This window comes from Furipterus horrens, unplaced genomic scaffold (assembly GCF_987537825.1).
Source record: "Furipterus horrens unplaced genomic scaffold, mFurHor1.1.pri manual_scaffold_3, whole genome shotgun sequence".
Taxonomy (NCBI): Eukaryota; Metazoa; Chordata; class Mammalia; order Chiroptera; family Furipteridae; genus Furipterus; species Furipterus horrens.
Genome location: NW_028327173.1, coordinates 190,820,189 through 190,842,932, shown reverse-complemented (window position 1 = coordinate 190,842,932; position 22,744 = coordinate 190,820,189). Strand labels below are relative to the sequence as shown.

The 22,744-nt window shown below is 42.1% G+C and overlaps 1 protein-coding gene and 1 pseudogene across 1 annotated transcript in view; both read left to right on the top strand.

Moving 5' to 3' along the window:
- The window catches only part of TMED10 (transmembrane p24 trafficking protein 10), a 46,152-nt gene that overhangs the window by 13,736 nt on the left and 9,672 nt on the right, over nucleotides 1–22,744 (top strand). The window contains exons 2-3 of the mRNA XM_090271183.1: nucleotides 6,564–6,675; nucleotides 13,052–13,125. Of these exons, the coding sequence (XP_090127309.1) occupies nucleotides 6,564–6,675; nucleotides 13,052–13,125 (186 nt within the window). The remainder of the gene's footprint in view (nucleotides 1–6,563; nucleotides 6,676–13,051; nucleotides 13,126–22,744) is intronic.
- LOC150017063 (eukaryotic translation initiation factor 1 pseudogene) lies at nucleotides 14,860–17,384 on the top strand (annotated as a pseudogene).

Sequence of the window (22,744 nt, the reverse complement as noted above, 5' to 3'; positions counted from 1 at the left end):
TGTGTAACTCAGTTCGTTTCTTAGTCTTTTAATTTTGGCTTCCAGAAAACTTAAGAGTCAATATCATTTACTCGATTCGGGTTCTTGATAGCGCCTATTTGTTTCTCCTCCAGGAGAACTTTTATTTCTAATTGCTTATTTGCCTAAAGTTTGGGCCTAAGCTGCTTTAAGATCCTTTTAAAGTAGGCAGGGTATTATCCTGAATATTTAGTAAAGGCTTCAGAAGCAGGAGCTTCTCAAGAACCTGTTTTCCAGCTACTGCCAACCAAGAATGGTCCAAGAAAATTCACTTCTAAATGAGTTTATATTTCCAGTGACCTGTATTCTCACGTATTTGACAGTTTCAGTGTGAGAATATTCACATATTCTTAACATTAGCTACGTCGTCGGCAGCCGTCCGTCTAGAGAGACGATGGCGTAGCTTCTTGAGAGTCTATCTGCACCGCCGAGAATGGCTGTGCAGTCCGACTCGGGAGTGACAATCCCTGCCGCACTTGTTACAGGTGAAGGCAGATGGCCGTTGTTGCTGCTGCTGACGCTGCTTCCGCCTCGATCTTTTCTGGACCGCCTCCTCGTTGCGCGCAGCCTCTGCACGTGACGTACCTTGCCTGACCGCGAGCCTCCAGGCTAGGCGGTCGTCTGCTTGAACTTCCCATGTGTTGAGATTGATGGAGCATTGTGTCATGTCCTTTTTGCAGATGTCTTTGAACCGCAGTTTTGGGCGCCCTGTCATCCTCTGGCCTTCTGCTAGCTCGCCGTAGAGAAGGTCTTTGGGAATACGGCCTGCATCCATTCTTTTGACATGGCCGAGCCACCTGAGGCGTCTCTCACTAAGAACTGCATGCAAACTGCTCGTGTTGGCTCGCTTCAGCACCTCGGTGTTGGGGACCTTATCCTGCCAGGTGACATGCAGGACGCGTCGCAGGCACCTCATGTGGAAGCTGTTGAGTTTCCTTTCGTGCCTTGCGTAGGTGGTCCACGTCTCGCTGCCATAGAGGAGAGTGCTGAGTACGCAGGCTTGGTAGATGCGCAGTCTGGTTTTCTCAGTGAGGCTGGAATTGTTCCACGCTCGCCGGTTCAGTCTGGCCATAACTGTGGCTGCCCTGGTGATTCTCCGATTGACCTCCAAGTCGACTGACGGAGAGCTCGAGATGGTGGACCCGAGGTAAGTGAAATCGTTGACAACCTCCAGGGTGTATCCGTCGATGGTGATGCATGGGGGAGTCCCCGTGCCTTGAGCCATAACGTTCGTCTTCGTCAGGCTGATGGCTAGTCCGAACTCCTTGCATGCGTGGGAAAGGCAAGTGACTAACTGCTGGAGTCCCTCTTCGGAGTGTGATGTCAAGGCTGCGTCGTCGGCGAAGAGCATCTCACAGATGAGCACCTCTTTGACTTTGGTCTTGGCTCGTAGACGGGCCAGGTTGTAGAGCTTGCCATCGGATCTGGTGTGAATGAAGACACCCTCGCTGCAGTCCTTAAAGGCGTATTGGAGGAGCATGGAGAAGAAGATTCCGAACAGCGTAGGCGCGAGGACGCAGCCCTGCTTTACTCTGCTGCTGACTGGGAAGGCCTCAGAGGTTGCACCGTTGTAGGACACCGTGCTGTGCATGTTGTCGTGAAAGGACATGACCACAGCAAGCAGATGTGGTGGACAGCCAATCTTCCGTAGCAAGCTGAAGAGCCCGCTTCGACTGACCAGATCAAACGCCTTCGTGAGGTCGATAAAGGCGAGGTAGAGTGGTTTATGCTGCTCGTGACGCTTCTCCTGCAGCTGGCGTAGGGAGAAGATCATGTCCACTGTTGATCGGCCAGCTCTGAAGCCACACTGGGACTCTGGGTAGACGCGGGAAGCAAGGGTCTGCAGGCGGGCAAGAGCGACCCGGGCGAATACTTTGCCGACGACGCTGAGGAGAGAGATGCCCCGGTAGTTGTTGCAGTCGCTGCGGTCTCCTTTGTTCTTGTACATGGTGATAATGTTGGCGTCTCTCATATCCTGGGGGATGTAACCCTCCTTCCAGCAGAGACAGAGTAGATGGTGGAGCGGCTGTAGCAGGACTGGTTTCCTGCTCTTTAGGATTTCTGGAGGGATTCCGTCGCTTCCTGGTGCTTTCCCGCAAGCAAGGCGGTCGATGGCTTTGCCGAGCTCTGCCGCAGTAGGTGGGGTGTCTAGCTCCTCCATGACTGGTAGGTCTGGGATGGCGTTAAGAGCAGTGTCTGTTACGGTGTTCCTCGTCGCGTACAGCTCGAGGTAGTGCTCGGTCCACCGCCGCATTTGCTGTTCCTGGTCAGTGATGACCTCATCTGTCTTGGACTTAAGGGGGGCGATCTTGGAGGGGATTGGGCCTGTTGCCTTCTTGATACCCTCATACATTCCTCGTGCATTGCCTATATCGGCGGCTTCCTGGATGCTTCTGCACAGGTTTAGCCAATAGGTGTTGGCACAGTGGCGGGCGGTCTTCTGGACTTTGTTCCTGGCAGCCCGTAGAGCTTGAAGTGTACTGGGAGTGGGCGTGGCCTTGTAAACCAGTAGGGCCTTCCTCTTAGCCTCGATCACGGGTTCCATTTCTTCCCAGTGAGCCTCGTACCAGTCAGCGTTCTTCCGCTCTTTCTTCCCGTAAGCAATAATGGCGGAGTTGTATATGGCGTCGCGGAGACGTGACCAATTGGATTCGATAATGTCATCTGCCGCCATTCCCTCGCCGAGTGCATCTTCCATCCTGTTGATGAATTGCTGAGTCTTAACTGGGTTGCTGGCACAACTGGTGTTGATGCGTGGGCAACCCTTCATCTTGGAGTGGTGCAACCTCTTCGCATTATGCGCACCTTGCTTACCACGAGGGCTACTCTGCACATAAAATTAACACTTTTTCCCCTATTTTTTAAGTTGTGACCTTTGGTTTGCTTTTCTTCAGGAGATGTTATCGAAAAACAAATCTTTATTACTTCCTATTCCTTAATGTTATATGAGCAAATTTTATGGCTTAATATGACCCTTGTTTAATTTAAAACTTTAAAATAAATATTATAAATATTTTTTATTGTTAAAAGGGAGGAAAGGAATTCTTTTAAAAGGGCCTGCTGTTATAGTAGGTGTGACAGTTATTTGTCATTACCTAAGATGTTTCCTAATACAATTTAAGAAGGAAAAAATAAAATCTCAATTCTTGAGAAACCAGATGATCTTTTCAGGTGATCTATAATCAGAACATTTTAATTCAAGGAAATTTAAAACCGTCATTTCAGCCTATTAGACTTTGACAGCTCTGGCTAGTCACTGAGCTTGGCCCAGTTTTCTATTCCCTAATTTTAGCTACCTACTGATTTATGTAATTATGTTGGGGTTAGAGAATGTGATTTTTTTCCCCTTAATATCGGTGGCTTGGCTCCTAAATAGCTGCAAAGTTATGAACTGCCTGGGAAATCTGATTTTCAAAAAATTCTAAGTTCTGTTAGAATGCCCAATGATCTGTAAGAGCATGACATGAAGGTTAAGTTGTCAAGTTGCCTGCATGGCTTTCCAAATTTCTAGGTAAATAACCTCATCTGTAGTTCTGTTAATTCAAGGTCTTAGGTTGTGTCGAAATGTAGAGGCTCCAAGAAACTTGTGACCATTATCACACACTATTTCTAAGAGGTACAGTAAATTTCAGGCTGATAAAAGGTACAGGCAGTGAGTGATATGTCCTTTGCCTTCAGCCTCTTGTAAAGCATTTGAGTTTTTGCCCTAGAGTGAATTGTAATACATTTTAAGATGTTATAGAAAGAACCAACAAAGCAAGAAGTTCTACTATGATTATAGTTCCTCAGTACATGCAGAAGAGGAAAATTTAAACAGTTTTTACCCCTTCTGAGTACCAGCTGGAGGTATGAATTATACCAAAACTTTCAGAAAAAACATGGCAGACTTCTTAATTCATTTTGCAAATTACTTGTGACCTGCATCAAGGCTCCTTTATCATCTAGAGAGTCTCCTTAAATTAAACTGTTTTTGAAGAACCCTTTTGATATCTTAGGAGAATACAAAGAATTCATAAGCTATTATTCTAGGAAATAAATGGCAAATGTGTGCCAAATCTTGTAAACCCAATTCAAGTTGGGTTGCTTGTTTGAGGCCAGCGACCTGGCCTCCTTCCTTGCCTGACTATGGAGATGATGGCATCTGTGATGACTGTTCAGTACTATACCCTTGATGTTTATTCCCTGCTGTCCTCCATGGGTTTTATTACATTTAAACATTTCTAGCAACCTGTATTCCTTTCTTTTTCCCTTAAGAATTAAGCTAGTACGAGGGGGACCCTCTAAAACCTGGAATTTATTTATTAAAATTTGTTTATTTTTACATGTTTAAATGTTAGTCACCTTCAAAGTACTCTCCATTTGATGCAATACACTTATCAAGATGTTTTTTCCACTGTTCAAAACAATTTTTGAACTCATCGATTTTGATTCCTTTTTTAGTGCTTCTGCCATTTTTTGTTTTACCTCTTCTACTTTGGCAAAATGTTTCCCTTTGAGGACATTTTTCATCCAGAGAAACAAAAAAAAAAAAAGTTGCTTGGGGTAAGATTGGGGGAATAGGGAGGGTGGACCACAGGGGCCATGCCATTTTTGGTCAAAAACTGATGAACATTCAGCATGGTGTGGGCAGGTGCACTCATAAATCACCCATCATGAAATAAGCAAGTGTGTTGAGTCTTAAAAAAAATTTCACTGAGCCCTTGCTGGTGTGGCTCAGTGGATTGAGTGCCAGCCTGCAAACCAAAGGGTCACAGGGCACATGCCTGGGTTGTGGGCCAGGTCCTCAGTTGGGGATGCACAAGAGGGAACCACACGTTGATGTTTCTCTCCCTCTCTTTCTCCCTCTATACCCCTCTAAAAATAAATAAGAACTTTAAAAAATTCACAGAAGTCAAACTCAGCCTCTCACAACAACAGTAGCTGTTACACTGACACAGATGGGTTTCTAGAACACTCTTCCTAGTGGGGGAAGCCTGTAGTACAAAGGGCCTGAAGGTAATTATGGGTTTTTTGGGGGGTCCCTTCCTCGTACACTGAGCAAATCTGGAAGCTTATTTTTATCCAGATATGCCTTGGAGAAGCCAAATCCAAATCAGAGTTTTTAGATCAGCTTGGAATGTGAAAATCTGTTATTCTTGCAGTCTATTTTTTTGAGCTTCCTCTTTGCTCTTAAGAATTATCGTTGTGTTTTTGGAGGCTGGAAAGTGGGGAGGTGTATCTGATTGGTGAACAGATTCTGAAGAAAGGAAGCGTGGCACCATACTGGTGACTACACATCACTTTGGGATTTCATTAACTCCCAGACCTTTTTGTCCTATAATATGTGTATCCAAGGTTCTAAAGTAGTCCTTTGTTATGATTTTTCTTTTAGTTGATGATTCAGAAACAGCATTACATAAACAAGAGGCCTTTAGGAATCTTCAGGGCTATGTATTAGCTTGCAGATTATCTCCTAGTTATTGCTGACATCAAGGACTAATCTCTCTAAGGTGGAGAATGCAGACTGCAAGGTGCTGTGTCCCACCTGGAAGGGTTGTCAGGTTCTCAGACGTGCACTGACCCAAAGAATCCATCAGATTCTATTAGACTTTTTCCCCAAATTAATTAATTAATTAATTTCAAGAGCAGGGAAGGGAGGTGGGAAAGAGAGGGAGAGAAACATCAGTGTGAGAGAGAAACGTCAATTGGTTGCCTCTCGTAAGTGTCCCTGTCCAAACCTATAACCCGGGCATGTGCCCTGAGTGGGAATCAAACCGGTGACCTTTTGCTTTTTGGGACAAAACCCAATCAAGTCACGCCAGTCAAGGCAGATTCTGTCAGTCTTTCTTGGCTTCTGTGCGTACCACTTCTTTCAGATATTCCTTTTGTGTGTATACACCAACGTGGAATGTGAAAAGAGCATGGGTTTTAGACCTCTTCAAATACTCAGACACAGTTTATTACCTCTGTGGTAATGGACAGGTTTCTAAGTTTCTTCATCAGTTAAATGGGGGTACTAAGACTGGCTTCTATGGGGTTGTTGTGAGGATTGAAGATTATGTATATAAAGTTTATAGCATAACTCCTTAATCCCCTTAGCCTCCCAAACCACCCAGTTGCAGAACTCGAAGCCTAAGTCACTTAATGCTTTTCTGTGCTCCTGCATCCTGGCTGCTAGGTGTTGCCACTAGAAATCCATGATTCATGATCTCAGCTGAGACCTCAGGGCTTCCCAGCAGTTCTTTATGTGATTTTAGTCAGTTTTCTTCCTGTCCTATGCAGAGATCAGAACCTTTGTTACTAAACTCGACTTATAGCTCAACTGTCATCCCCCAGAGGCAACTGATGTTAACATCTGGTGTGGATAGGCTGTCTGAATGAATGAAATTTGCTGTACTTGGGTTATCTTCTAATCCAACTCCTGTCTTTGGGAATGGTTGGAACATAGTCATCATAATGAGAAGTGTCAATTTTTTTATAGAAAGTGTTTCTTTCCATTTCTCCGGTTTCTCAGTTTTCTTCCTGAGTGTACTTGCTGCCTATTCTTACTTATTTTTTTATTTTAGATCACAGATTCTGCTGGCCATATCCTGTACTCCAAGGAAGATGCAACCAAGGGGAAATTTGCCTTTACCACTGAAGATTATGACATGTTCGAAGTGTGTTTTGAGAGCAAGGGTAAGTAATCAGTGTTGTCTGTCCCTGAATTAAGCATCTTCTCAAGTTAGAGCATGAACTTCCTTTTTCTTTCTTTCCTCCCTTCCTTTCTTTCTTTCTTTTTTTGTTTTTTTTTTTTTAAGATTTTTATATTTATTTCTAGAAAGAGAGGGAGAGAAACATCAATGTGTGGTTGCCTCTCACACACCCCCAGCTGGGGACATGGCCCTCATCCAAGGAATGTGCCCTGACTGGGGATCGAACAGGTGACCCATTGGTTCGCAGGCCAGTGCCCAATCCACTGAGCTACACCAGCCAGGGCAAGCATGAACTTTCTTAGGCCAACAGAAAGAGGAAATGAAAACTACATTTGCTGGGATTCACACACATAAAAGTGGAAGCATTCTTCATGTGCAGGAGTAGGCATTTCTTAAATGCTGTGGCACGCTTGGCTTGAATAATAAGAGTTTAATTTGGGATAAATGCTAGAAAATACAGTAAGTCCGTACTTAATATTGTTGGTAGGTTCTGCAACTTTAAACAAAATGACATATAATGAAATCAGTTTTATCATAGACTAATTGGTATAAATAAGAGTTAAGTTCTATGGCATCTCATCAATGTTACAACACAATAACATTGAGTAAAACATTATTCAACAGCCTGCAAAGCCAGAAGCAGTTTTGGTTGTCAGAGCACTTACTTCTTGCTCGGAATTTTTCTGTGCATCTCAAGGCCAAGATTCCATAGTACCTTTTAGGGCTGATTACCTGATGGTTTCTATGATCAGTGGTAGGTGAAGAAGCAGATTCCCCTTTACTTCCTTTTTTTTTTCACTTCAAGGACACTAGATTCTAAAAGCTGTATATATATGCATACTTGTTATATTAATTGGGACCCCTTTGGACTATAAGACACAAAACCTAACTCAAAATGGCTTAAACAGAAAGAAGAGAAAGACCATTTGTCTGAACTGGGGAGTCTTCAGTGTCTGCTAACCTCAGGCCCAGCTGGGATTTTAATAGGATTTTTGGAATTCTACCTATCCTTTAGCACTTCCTTTCCTTGCCTCCATTTGACTTTTTTTTTTTTTAAGTATATTTTATTATGCTGTTACAATTGTCCCGATTATTTTCCCTTTGTCCCCCTCTGCCTGGTAATGCCCTTCCCTCCAGCAATCATGTCCACAAGTTGTGTATGTAAGTTCTTTGGCTTCACCCTTTCAGATACTTGCCTATACTTATTCTTAACATCTCGCTGTCTTATTTTGTTTCTAGCAATTATGTTTCTTAATCCCTGCACCATTTCTCCCCTTTCCCCTCCCAGCTGATAACCCTCCAAATGATCCCCATACCTATGATTCTGTTCCTGTTCTGGTTGTTTGTTTGTTTTTGTTTTTATTTTTTAGATTCTGTTGTTGATAGTTGTGAGTTTGTTGTCATCATAATGTTCATAGTTTTGATCTTCTTTTTCTTAAATAAGTCCCTTTAACATTTCATATAATAATGGCTTGGTGATGATTAACTCCTTTAGCTCTACCTGGTCTCGGAAGCATTTTATCTGCCCTTCCATTCTAAATTAAAGCTTTGCTGGATAGAATAATCTTGGTTGTAGATCTTTGCTTTTCATCACCTTGAATACTTCTTGCCAGTCCCTTCTTGCCTGCAAAGTTTCTTTTGAGAAATCAGCTGATAGCCTTATAGGAACCCTTTTGTAGGTAACTCTGCTTTTCTCTTGCTGCTTTTAAGATTCTCTTTATCTTTAACCTTTGGCATTTTAATTATGATGTGTCTTGCTGTGGTCCCCTTTGGGTCTAGCTTGTTTGGGACTCTCTGTGCTTCCTGGACTTATGTCTATTTCCTTCACCAAATTAGGGAAGTTTTCCTTTATTATTTTTTCACGTAAGTTTTCAATTTCTTGCTCTTCCTCTTCTCCTTCTGGCACCCCTATGATTTGGATGTTGGCATATTTAAAGTTGTCCCAGAGGTTCCTAAGCCTCTCCTTGTTTTTTTCAATTCTTGTTTTCTCTTTCTGTACTTAGTTGACTGTTTTTTTCTTCCTTATGTTCCAAATCATTGATTTGAATCCCGGTTTCCTTCCCTTCACCACTGGTTTTGTGTGGGTTTTTCTTTGTTTCACTTAGCATAGCCTTCACTTCTTCCCTGTTGTACTTAATCTTGTCTGTCAAGTCTGTGAGCATCATTATCACCAGTGTTTTGAACTGTGCATCTCTTAGGTTGGCTATCTTCTAGTTGCTCAGTTCTCCCACTGGAACCTTGATCTGTTCCTTCCTTTGGGCCATACTTCTGCCTCAACTTGACAGCCTTCTGTGTTTTCCTCTGTGTTTTAGGTCGAGCTTTCACACACATGCATGCACTTTGACACATTACAGTACACACTCAGTTTCTAGTTTCATTTATATTCTCTGTTAATTCTGATCTGGAGACCACATACCATTTAGTCTTGGGAGCACCTTTTAAAAGATTGTCTTTTTGCAAGGCAAACATAAAGAAAAATTACTGAAGGTCTTTTTACAAAGGAGACACTTTATGGCCATGATGTTAGCTTAGGGGATAAGCTGGCTGTTCTGTACAAGAGATTGTATGGTATGGACTCAGACCAGCCTAAATGGTTTTGTAGTTTCACTTGTGTTTGAACAATGCAAGTGTTCTGATGTGGCAAATGGAACGTGGGAAGAGTCTCTTAGGAGGAGAATACCGTGATCATTTGGACCAGGCAGAGCTGCGAACTGCTTGGATTTCACAACTTTTTAAATGAGGAAGGGGAAGCAAAAATTTGCATTGCATCTCTATGGGCAATACTGTATTAGGGATTTCACGTTGGATTGAGAAGAGACCTCTCTGGGTGCCAGTTTTGTTTTGTTTTGTTTTGTTTTGAAGACTTAACTGGTTTAAATGCTCTGAAGACATTTGTGGCTTTTCATAGTTTCCTTTCTTAATCCTACGTATTCAGTCTTAAGTCTATTAATTTTAAATTGATTTTTCTAGTGTAGCCAAAAGAACTTCTTTACTGTCTTTTAAACATGTCATACTCATTTTATTACCTGAGCTTTGCCCATGCTTAGCTTCTTCTTAGAATGCTTTGTCCTGCCTTCAGGTGCTCCCACTTTAGTGAAGCCCATCCACAACTAATCGCTTTTTTTCTTAAAGTATATTTTATTGATTATTTTGTTACAGTAGTCCCAATTTTTCCCCCTTTGCTCCCCTGTTCCCAGTAGCCCCCTTCCCTCCAGCAGTCCCACCTCCCTTACTTCATGTCCATGGGCCGTGCATATAAGTTCTTTGGCTTCACCCTTTCCTCTATTATTCTTAATATCCCCCTGTCTATTTTGTAACAAACAATTATGCTTCTTAATACCTGCACCTTTTCCCCATTTCTCCCAGTTCCCCCTCCCAGCTGATAACCCTCCAAATGATCCCCATACCTATGATTCTATTCCTATTCTGGTTTACTTAGTTGGATTTTGTTTTTATTTTTCAGATTGAGTTGTTGATAGATGTGAGTTTGTTGTCACTTTAGTGTTCATAATTTTTATCTTTTTCTTAAGTAAGTCCCTTTGACATTTCATATAATAATAGCTTTGTGATGATGAACTCCTTTAGCTTTCCCATGGCTGGGAAGCACTTCATTTGCCTTTCCATTCTAAATGATAGCTTTGCTGGATAGAGTAATCTTGGTTGTAAGTCCTTGCTTTTCATCACTTTGAATAGTTCCTGCCAGTCCCTTCTTGCCTGCAAAGTTCCTTTTGAGAAATCAGCTGATAGTCTTATAGGCACCCCTTTGTAGGAAACTCTCTGCTTTTCTCTTGCTGGTTTTAGAATTCTCTCATTATCTTTAACCTTTGACATTTTAATTATGATGTGTCTTGGTGTGGTCCCCTTTGGGTCTAGCTTGTTTGGGACTCTCTGCTTCCTGGACTTGTATGTCTATTTCCTTCCCCAAATTTGGAGAGTTTTCCTTCATTATTATTTTCTCACATAAGTTTTCAATTTCTTGCTTTTCCTCTTCTCCTTCTGACACCACTGTGGTTTGGGTGTTGAAACGTTTAAAGTTGTCCCAGAGGTTCCTACGCCTCTCCTCATTTTTTTCAGCCCTTGTTTCCTCATTCTGTACTGGTTGACTGTTTTTTTCATCCTTATATTCCAAATCATTGATTTGAGCCCTGGTTTCCTTCTCTTCACCATTGGTTTTGTGTGGATTTTTCTTCATTTCATTTAGCATAGCCTTCACTTCTTCCCTTATGCATCTGCCATACTTAAGCATATCTGTCAAGTCTGTGAGCAATTTTATCACCAGTGTTCTGAACTCTGCATCTTTTAGGTTGGTTCTCTCTGCATTTGTTAGGTTGGCTATCTTGTTGCTTAGTTCTCCTACTGGAACCTTGATCTGTTCCCTTTTTTGGGCCATACTTCTCTGTCTCCTCATTCTGACGGGCTCCTGTGTTTGTTTGTCTCTGTGTCTTAGGTAGAGCTGTCACTCCTGTTATGTTGTAAGGGGCAGAGCCTTAGGGATCCATCAGTAGAGGGGCACCCATTTCACCATGTTGTGGCGCTGTTTGTGGCGGAGGGGTCTGAAAGGGAACAATGCTGCCTGCCTAGCACTCGCCCCTTTTCCAGGCACTTCTCTCACTTTGTATGGAACTGGCACCTCTCTAGCTATTGCCCCAGCTGTTGTTCCCAGACTGGGTGGGTCTGTGGATATTGTAGGACCGTGGAGGCCCTTTAAAGAAGCAGACTCTGCTGAGAGAGCGGCAGTTTCTTCTTCCGCCCCAACCCCCATTAGTTTGCACAGTCAAAAGCAATGAAGCTTTATTTTCCCTGGCACTGGGACCATGAGCTGCATGGTCTGGTCTGATGCTGGGAACACTCCTCAGGTGTCCCTCCCCTGTCTTAAAAATGTGTCACTGCACTTTCTGCCGGCCTGCCACTGCTACCACTGGTGTTGCCGCCACCACACCACGTCCTCTCCCCACCCTGCTCCACCCCTTCTACCTGTCTGAATGAACATTTCTTCTTTATATCTTTGTTTGTCGGACTTCCATGCAGCTCGATTTTCTGGAACTTATGGTTGTCTCTAGTTTTGAGGTAGTTGTGTTCCTTCTTAGTTGTGGATGGAGATGCAACGTGTCTGTCTAGGTCTCCATCTTGGCTGGAAGTCCCTCTTTTCTCCTTTAATCTTTGCTCTGTAGCTAGAATGATCCGAACCAGTTTTTTTTTTTTTCTCTCTCTTGATGTTTTATACTGCTTTGCATTTTCACTGTAGCTGTTATTCATGTGCATGTCTTAGATCCCCATAAGATTATTTGAGGGCAGAGGTTATAATCTCCAGCACAGTTCTAGCACCCTGTGAGTTCTCAATGAATAGTTAATAAATTAACTTCAGTTTATTTCAGAAAACATCCAGTGCCTCTCAGGCAGCAGAAGGTACAGTACCAGTCTCTTCCGTGTGTGGGATTAGGAGCCACAGTGCTTAAGTGGCGCTGTTTTCCGTGTAGGCAATTTTCTTATTTTATAAATAATGAGGTGAATTCCAGGGGATGGGGGGCTGAGCAATTTTCTGGGGCTCTTTGAGTCTTTCCCTTTCTCTTACTTGGTGATATAAGATTAGAATTCCTTTTTGATCAAACTGAATGAGATTATTGTTTTTTTAATCTGAATAGTGCTCTGTTGGCCCTACTATACCAAATTGACACTTCTCTTTCTAAGAAGCATCCCTGAGAATTGTACTCTTACTGTCAAGTTTTTTCTTGGGCTGTTCCCTATTAAGGGCTTTGTGGTAATAGTTCTATAATGTTTTGTTTTCATCGTGAAATGGCCTTACATTGACCAAATGTTTGAATTAAAATGAAATAGAAGATAAATCCTGTGTTCTTTTCAGTACTCATGTTTGTATTAAGTATAAATCCAAGCTTTATCTGCCCAACAAACCTTTTCTTAAAATTTGACAGGACAACCTTTTCAGATGTGGAAATATATCTTTTCAACTAAGTTGGTGCCTGCTACCTACTGGTCTCTAGGCCACTCTGTTTTATACTGTTTTGACTTTTGAGGTTTATTTCCTATTCCACTGAGCCTGCATGTATTCTCTCCTATTACTCTGTAGTATCAGCTGCAGTATCTTGGGTCCCGCCCACTCTAAGATGTTTGGCAGCAACATGTTCTCTTTGCTTTCCGGTACCCCCTACAGACAGAGGCTTTGTCTGGAATGCTTGTGATTTTAGCCAGAGCCAAGAATTTTCTGCAGCTGAGAATGGAGAGGAGTTTTGTCTGTTTCTCTCAATATTGAGAGGGGAGGGGTTAGGGAAAGGGAGGCTGGGTGGGTGATTTCCCGGAATTTTAAATATTCTGCACAATGAATCCTTTGATTTCTTTTTCAGGAACAGGGCGGATACCTGACCAACTCGTGATCCTAGACATGAAGCATGGAGTGGAGGCAAAAAATTATGAAGAGGTACGTCCTGCTCTGACAGCTGGAAGAGCCAGTGTGCAGTGTGCCGTGAGGTTTCGGTGACCTGCTCAGGCCAACACGCTGCGCTTTGCCCAGAAGGCTGTGTTTTCTCAGCAGTCATGTGACAGCCAGCTGCAATTTCATTGATATAAAAAGTTGTATTAATAGTTCCGGACAATAATTATGGCTGTGTTGTCAACCAAATGACTAAACTAACTGTCCCACAGAAATTTTAGTGTGATAAAACACTCAAACTTATGCCATTAGCACTCTTGAGATAGCCAGCAGTTATGTATTTATAATTTTTAAAAGCTGGAACTCATTTAAGTGTTAATGTCCATAGTTAAGAAAAGTGGTTTGTTTTTCATTTCTGAGGCTTTTATTCCCAGACTGACAGCTCCAAACAGGGTGGGGGGAAGTAGGTTTACAGTCATGAGTAAACAAAACACAGTTTTCTTCTTGTATTGCTATCTATTAATTTCCATACTACCATGGGTAAATCTGCATTAGCACCACCCTGTATATATCTACGGCACAAATTCAGTGCTATTTAAACTTGACCATCTCTGCTACCTTTGAGAAACAACAATAGCCAGAGTAGCTTTTAGTCAGAATAATTTCAAACTAAGGAAGAGCAAGGTGGAAGAAAAAACTGCAGGAGACTAGGGTTAATGATAGCGAGTAGAAATTTTTGCTGGTGGGGAGTAGTATTATAGAGAATAAAAACTAGCCCTGGCTGGTGTGGATTAGTGGATTGAGCACTAGCCTGCGAACCAAAGTGTTGCCGGTTCGATTCCTGGTCAGGGCACATGCCTGGGTTGTGGGCCAGGTCTGCAGTTAGGGGTGCACGAGAGGCAAGCACACATTGATGTTTCTCTCCCTTTCTTTCTCCGTTCCCCTCTAAAAATAAATAAAAATAAAATTAAAAACTGACATTTATTTGGGTGGTAGGAAAGTAGAGTAGAGGTATGCATTAAATAAGGGGAAAGGTAACTGAGTCTTTTTCATCTCTATTATAAGACACTTCGGGGGCAGCACAAAATGGTTCTTCAAATCATGAGCACCTTTGAAAAACCACAAGAACAATTTAAGACTGGTGGGTTGATCTTTACAGTAAGATAAGAGTGTTTTTACCCAGATCAGAGTCTTTACAAACAGTACTGGTGGGCATGAAGAAGAGGTGGGGTACAGGAAATGTAAATGGCTTTTGAAGAGTGTAAACTAAGTAAACAAGGAAAGTTGTTTTAAGTGATTTAAGAGAATTTTCTAGGGGTGGGGGGCAACAAGCTAGAGAAATTGCTCTAGGTTTGGTCAGGGTTTAGAACGGAATACCCTAAAATGGAAGAAGAGTGGGAGTGACTAATTCTGCAACAGGAACTAGTAATACAATTGCAACTCTTCAGGTCTTTCCTCTTCTTCCTAGTCAAGTGTTCAATTGAATAAAACTAGATTGAGTTATTTGTAAGCAGTAAACAGCAAATATGCAGTAATGAATAGAGACTTTGATTTGTTTGTTTCTGTCTCCAGGCTAGTTGAATGAAAAGAAACAAAGTTAGAGAGACTATTTGATGAATTAAAGAGTAAAGTGAGGCCCCAGTCACTGAGCTGCCACCGAGGATTCAGCAACCTCCTCTTGAGCCCTCCTTGCTTCCCCATGCTTTGTTCCTGTCCTCCTTCCCCTTCTCCCACCACGGCCTTCCACAGGCTGTTTCCACGGAGGAAAAGGAACCATATTGTATGTCTGTTATTCATAATCTCCACTCTTTTGATGCCTTTGCTGATGCAAGTAAGGCTAATGATCTGCTTCCTGCTGGCTCTGAGGATTATATCCATATAAGAATTCAACAGAGGAATGGCAGGAAGACCCCCATTACTGTCCGAGGAATCACTGATGATGATGATAAGAAGAAACTAGTGAAGGTGTTTAAGAAGAAACTTGCCTGCCCTGCCCAGTGTGGCTCAGGTAGTTGGAGCGTCATTCCATAACCTAAAAGTTGTGGGTTCGATCCCTGGTCCAGGTGCTTAGGATCCCTGGTCTGGGCGCATACAGGAGGCAACCACTCAATGTTTCTCACATTGCTGTTTCTCTCTCTCTCTCTCTCTCTCTCTCTCTCTCTCTCTCTCTCTCTAAAAAGCAATGAAAAATTGTCCTTATTCCTGTCTGGTATGGCTCAGTGGATTGAGCACCAGCCTGCAAATCAAAGGGTCACTGGTTCAATTCCCGTTCGGGGTACATGTCTGGGTTGCGGGCCATGGTCCCATTTGGGAGCATGCAAGAGGCACATACATTGATGTTTCTCTCCCTCTCTTTCACCCTTCCCCTCTCTCTAAAAATATATAAATAAATAAAATCTTTTTTTAAAAAGTTGTCCTCAGACTTCCGGCCAAGATGGAGGCTTAGACGGACACGCTAGGTCTCCCTCTACAACTAGAGAGGAATACAACTACTTCAAAACAAAGGATAACTAGAAATTCCAGAAAATAAAACTACACGGAAGTCCAACATATGAAGTTATAAACCAGCGATGCCATTTGGGCAGGTAAGAGTTAAAGAGGGCAGTGCTGTTTGCGGTCGCACCCGGAGCGGCGGGCAGCGAGGAATCCCGGCTACGCAAGCCCCTGGCGGTGCGCGACTCCGGCGCTGGGGAGAGCGGCCGCCACATCGCCTTGAACAGTGAGGCCCAGGGGGGCGGGAGGACGGATCCCGGTCTCCTAGCTGAATAACTGTGTGAATCCATCTTGGACCCCCGCCCCCAAAGAAAGCACCACAGGGCTGCGAAATAGGTCGCGGACAGGCAGGCGCCGGTCGCTGATTTGTGACGCCAAACGGCGCCGGTCGCTGGGTCATTACGAGTACACAGGCACTGCCCCGGACAGCCGGCCCAAGAAAACAAAACGCATCTGTCAAAATGAGGCAGACAACTATAGAAATCCCGGTGACACAACTCACCAGACAGCAGATAGAGAACCTGACAGATGAACAGATAAGAAACCTGTCAGAGGCTCAGTTCTGGGCCATTGTTATCAGGTGGCTTACAGAATTCACAAAAGAGCAGGAAAAAGATAAGAAAGAAGCGAAAAAATTTCATAACGAAAGGAACAAAACCGCATACGAGATAGAAGGTGAGAAAAAATCCAGAGTTCATTTCAACAAACTGGAATATGGAGAAGGAACAAGCAGTCAACCAATGCAGCGAGAGGAAATGGGAAGCAACAATGAGAGGATCAGAAACCTCTGGGACAGCTATAAAAGGCCCAACATAAGAATCATTGGTTTGCCAGAGAATGAGGAAGATGAACTAGAACTTGAAAAATTGAGTGAAAATATAATAAAGGAGAACTTCCCAGACTTGGGGAAGGGAATAGACTTGCAGGTCCAGGAAGCAAGGAGAGTTCCCAAGAGACTGGACCCAGGGAGAACCACTCCAAGACACATTATAATCAAAATGTCAAAAATTAAAGATAAAGAGAGAATCTTAAAAGCAGCAAGAGAGAAGAAAAGAATTATGTACAAAGGGGTCCCAATTAGACTATCAGCTGACTTCTCAAGGGAGACCCTACAGGCAAGAAGGGACTGGCAAGAAATATTCAAAGTAATGAAAATCCAAAACCTACAACCACGAATACTCTATCCAGCGAAATTGTCATTCAGAATAGAAGGACAGAGAAAGTGTTTCCAGGACAAAATAAAACTGAAAGAGTTCATTAGATCCAAACCACTGTTATATGAGATGTTAAAGGGACTGATTTAAAAAAACAGAAGCTAGGGAGATGAAACAAAGGCAAACTAAATAGGCAACGAGAGTGGAAAAGGAACTGTGGGTACGGGAAGCATATTGGGGGGAGGTCAACAGGGAGGGGGAATGGGGAAAGGGATGGAGATGATATAGGAATTGGGGATCAAGGTAGGAGGGAATGGAATAGACGGAGAGAGGTTGGGAGGAACTGTATGCACAACTAATGGACATAATCTAAAAGGGGGGGACAACTGGAGGGAGGGGGGCCACCGGGTGGAGGGGAGCAGAGGGAAGGGAAATTGGCACAAATGTAATATTTTAATCAATAAAACACATTAAATCTGGGAAAAAAAAAAAAAAAAAAGTTGTCCTCAGGTAAGGATAAAGAAAAAAAAAAAGAACAAGGAATTTGCCTGTGATGGTACTGTAATTGAGCACCCAGAATAAGTAATTCAGCTGCAGGGTCACCAGCACGAGAACATAGCCAGTCTCATAGAGATTGGACTAGCAAAGAAGGCAAGCTGAAGGTTCACGGGTTTTAAGTGCTTTTGGCTCGTTGAAGTTTAAGTGAGGAGGTCCTGGCAATAAGTAGAATTTTTCTTCTGTCCCTTGTCACAAGTTTAAATTATATAATGTTACCATTTGGGGTCTGCTTTTAAATGGGCTAGTGTAATTCTTTCATGTAGTAAACTGAAAAGAGCCATGCAAAAAACTTAAAAAGGTAAAGTGAGCGAAAAATCCTTTTAAACTTTTATGATTTAGAGGAATCTTAATTATATTTAAATAAGATATTAAAGTGCTGTTGTAAGGTATAAAACACTAAGAAAAAATGTTGCTGTAGTTATTTATTATGAGATAGAAAAATAGGTAAAATGATTTTCAGGTTTGGGTTACTGCTGCTATAGCCTAAACCTCAGACCATTCTCGAAGCAAGCACTCACTGAATTCCTACTATATGGAATTTTACCTGTTGTAACTTTTCCTGCCTAATGTGATGGCTGTCATTAGGTGGTATATGTTAAATAACAGGCCTCTTGATTAGACATCAGACATAGCTTGTTCACCTCTAAAACTGATGGTGTTGTAGTGAGTTTACTTCTAGAGTAATGTGGACATCACTAGCACATAGCATTTTAGAACCCCTATACATTCTGTAATTTCCATTATCCTTGGACTTTGTCGACACCAGGAAAGAGCCATTATCTTTCCTGACCTTTTGCTTAACCCAAGAGGGGAACCCCTAGCAGAAAGCAAACCACAGCACTTCCTTTGCGCTGTTTCCTGCTGTGGAAGTTGGTGCGCGTCCTAAGCCTTTCTTTACGCACATGGTTACAACACAGCTCTAAATTCTGTTTCTTAATCAAGAAACTCCTCCCATTTATTTCTTTGGCAACCTTCTCTCCCAAAAAGCAGACCACATTGAGACAGGAGGAGAAGTGGTTATGGCACAGGCCGAAGACAGTCCTTTTCTCAATTTATGGCTTGGCTCCCTTGAACCTTGCCTAATTAGAAATAGCTGTTAGTTGTCTCTGGGCTAAAGCCTGTGACAAGAAAATGGGTAACAGAACCACATTACGAGGGAGCACTGAGCACATCTAGAGCTTTTGAGGCGTTTAACTTCAGGCTCTTGAGAGAATGGAGAGCCTTTGTCTCCAGAGGAGTTGGGCCCTTCGGCATCAGTACTTTGATTCAGGAAGGTGGCACATTTCTTTTGATTTTCATCACATCCAACATGTCTCCCTCACATTTGCAGACTTTATAATTCCGACATCCCATGTGGTCCTGTAAAATTCAGTAGTACTTGTAATCAGTAAACACAATACCAACGTGAAGATATTACTTGGAAGACAGAATGGTTGACATACTGTAAGGAAGCATATAGTCTTGTAATATGAATTCTTTTAAAGAGAAAGAATGGTGTGTCTTCAGAAATAGAACATTTTTGGTTCCCTCAGTTGTCTTTTAAGGACCTCTCACCACTCTCTCTTGCTTTGGGGGGGGGTCATCTTTGTAGATCAGTATGTCAGTTGAGCCATTTCTTTCTTTCTTTTTTTTTAAATCCTCACTGGAGGATATGTCCATAGATTTGAGAGAGAGAGAGAGGGAGAGAGACATTTATGTGAGAAACATTGATCGGTTGCCTCCCGTACATGTCCCAACTGGGGATGGAACCCACAACCTTTGGGTGTATCAGACAGCACTCCCGACAACTGAGCCATCCAGCAAGGGCAAGTTATTTCTTTTAATTTGAGGTCTGAACTAGCGCAGCTGTGCAGGGCCTTCCTGTCTAATTGTGCAGTTGTGGGAATGAAGGGAACTACTGTCCCACAAAGAAGTCATCTGACATGTTCTCTGACTCTTGGGCTGTGTACAAGGGGGGGACTCCCCCCAAAATAAAATTATCTTCTGGAGGGTGGGCCCTGTGTAGTACAGGCTTACCCCACTAGGTTAGTGTCTCAGAAACCCATCTGTGTCAGAGCACCAGCTGGCATTGTGAGAGACTGCATTTGGCTTCAGTGAAAATTTTTTTGGAAGACTCAACACATTTGCCCATTTCATGATGGCTGATTTACGAGCACACCTACCCACACCTCGCTGAGTATTCAGCAGTTTTTGACCAGAAACAGCAAGACTCCTTTGCCCTACCCTCCCTATTTACCCAATCCTACCCTGAGCAGTCTTTTTTGTTTGTTTGTTTCCCAGATGAAAAAAGTCCTCAAAGGGAAACATTTTACTGATGTGGAAGAGGTGAAACAAAAAAACAGCAAAAGCACTAAAAGCCATAAAAATTAACGAGATCAAAAACTTTTCTTAGCAGTGGAAAAAATGTCTTAATAGGTATATTGCATCAGATGGAGAGTACTTTGAAGGTGACTGAAATTTAAACATGTAAGAATAAATACACAATTTTTTATAAATTCCAGTTTTGGGGGGTCCCCTTATATGACCCTTCTTGCTATGTCAGCATTTTTACCACAACTAAAATCCTGTTTTGTCTAGTGGTTCTTTTAGTCAGTAATTTGCTATAAACAGATATACCAAAAACAGTTTCCCTCATTGGAGCAGCAGCTGAAGACTTTCTAAAATATCTGTTTCTCCGAATGCCCTCAGGAAAGAGGAACTCTGGTTCTGTGTACTTGATCCAAAACCCCTTTGTTGACATAAGTTAAATGAAATAACATGGGTAAGGCACCTGACACATAGTTGGTCAGTTCAGTAGGTTTTAGCCTTTCAGTGCTGCTTCTGCCCTTTTTGGAAACTGCCAAATGGCTATGACAGTCAATAGGCTCTTACTAAATTTCATTTAGCCCTAAGATTGGCAGTATCATATGGACTTATTTAGCCACATTGTCCTTTTCAGCTTCTATGAAGAGGCTTGTGATTCACATACTGCACGTGCAAGTAGACTTGTCCTTGGATGTAGTTCTGTCTTGATCTTCATTGTGTTAGACTAGATAGTCTCCACATTTGTTGCTGGTGCTGCTCAGATTTTCAGGGGCTATGGCAGAGAGCGTGGAGGTACAGTGACGAAGTAATTTGACTGAATTTGGCTTACCACAGAAGCTTTTCTCTTGAGTCTCAGTGCTCCACCAAGGAAAAAAATCTAGTGATTCTCTAGAGGCTGGTGTCATGTGTGTTTTAAGAAGCAATTTGTCATAGCTAACGCCTTTCTTTGGTACAATTACATATAACTGTACTCTTTTTTTTAAAAAATAACTTTAAAGATTTTATTTTTTAGAGAGAGGGGAAGGGAGGGAAAAAGAGAGGGAGAGCAGCAGCAGCATTGATGTGCAAGAGGTTGCCTCTTGCACACCCCAAACTGGGGACTTGGCCTGCAACCCAGGCATGTGCCCTGACTGGGAATCGAACCAGCGACCTTTCGGTTCACAGGCTGGCACTCAATACACTGAGCCACACCAGCCAGGGCTGTACACTTTAGATTCAAATCATCATTAGAAGAGTGCCAGATTTGGACATGGTTTTAGAAAAGTAATTTTACAGTTATCTTAGAGGTGTAGATATTCAGGGAAAGACTTCATAACTTTTAGCTTTTCCAAACAGTACCTGCCACTACTGATGATGAGAGTGATTGATGTCACAGTAGAGAGAACTTTCTCCTGGGCAGTGGGCTTCCAAAAAGGAATGCCGGTGAAAGTACATGTAGAATGCTCTTAGCATGCAGGAAGTGCATGCTTCAGGGAATCAGCAGAGCTTATGCTGTGAGAAAGTTGGCTCCTTTGAAGATTGTGTAAAATGGTCAGAACCAATCATTTGCAAGTGTTTGCCATGGATCAGGTGTGTGGGACTATACAAAGTATACACTTTATATTTCCTTGAGTTGTGGGCCAAATGAGAATGGGAAAGGATAAAAATGAAAACAATGTGAATATGACAATGTATGAGTGATTCTTAATTGTGTGACTAGTGTAAGTTCTGTAGGGCTTTAAGGAAGAGGGAATCAGTGTGGACCAGAGTGGCTAAAGGAAGCTTCATGGTTTTAAGGTTTGAAAGATAGGTAGGGATGGATACATTAAGTGTGTGTGCTTTTGCAAGTCAGATTTTGCTTGCATTTTACAGCAGAGCTTTGAAGTTTTGATGCTGAATGAATGCTTTCATGACCCTGGGTAGAGAGTCAAAAAACCATGGGTCTGCTAGCCTTGGTCTTACCCCTAAAGGAGTGAATATCTTCAGTTTTCTCATTTGTAAAATTAAGTCCCTATACTAATTTTTAACAATTAAGTGCAGCCTGCAAGGGGAATGCTACCCCCTAGTGGAAAACCTATTGTCCACAATGACAAATAGGCTTTGCTTTTATCAAGCTACTGGCAAAACACACATCATCCTTCCAGCAGTGGAAGAGAGAAGACAGACTGGAAGAATGATGGCCTGCCTTCATGAAACAAGTCATTTTTCCAGACACTTTGAACAGAAATCAGTTGTTTAGAAGAGCACAACAGTCAGAGGGGATTTTGGTGGAGGTTTTCTTGTTAGCTTTTTGTACTGACTATGATATAAAGTCTTTTTTTATGTTAATTTATATAACATAACCCACAAACCAGTCTCTAAATCTACAAGACTGTCTTATTGGGAAGACATCCAATTGCAAGGCATTTGACATTCTTCTTCCCTGTAAATTAAGCATCTTTGATAATGTCACAGACCTAGTTTAACTTTCAAATGAAAACAAACTTTAAATGAAAATTAACTTTAAAGACAGTTAGCTGCACTAGTTTATAGTCTACCACTGAGCATTGTGGTTTTCCCTGAATCGCGATTTTTCTCATTAAGATTACCCTCCTTGTCATTAAAGGGACTGCATTAAGTCCAATTTTAATTTATCCTGTTCGTTTTCATAAACACAACAAGAGCAGCAAATGATCACATATGATCTTTAAGTCTGCTTTGTTGGAACTTACACAAGGAACTTTTAGGATGACCTTCAGTCTGCCCTTCAGGGCACTATGATATAAAGTCTTGATGATACTCATTGATTACTTAGTCCTGGGAAGGCAAAGAGGGTTTTCCTGAGAATACTTAACAATAATTTGTTTTAAAATTTTATTCTCTTAGTCTGTAAAAATTAGAATAACAGTGCAGAACCTAGGATATTTGACTAATAAATTGGAAACCTTACCCAGATTCTTGTGACCTAATATAGCTCATTCACTTTACCTTTTATCCCTAAAACAGTTAATGTCATCATCTGGTTTTCTTCATCAAATTTTTAGTACCTACAGAATAAAATATATACTCAGACTTGGATTCCAATCCCAGTTCCACCAAGCTCTGAGAACTTCACACTCTGAGCCTTAATTTTTTCACCTGAAAAATTTACAGGTACTAATATTCACCTTATATAGGATATGAGGATTAAGTGAGATTAC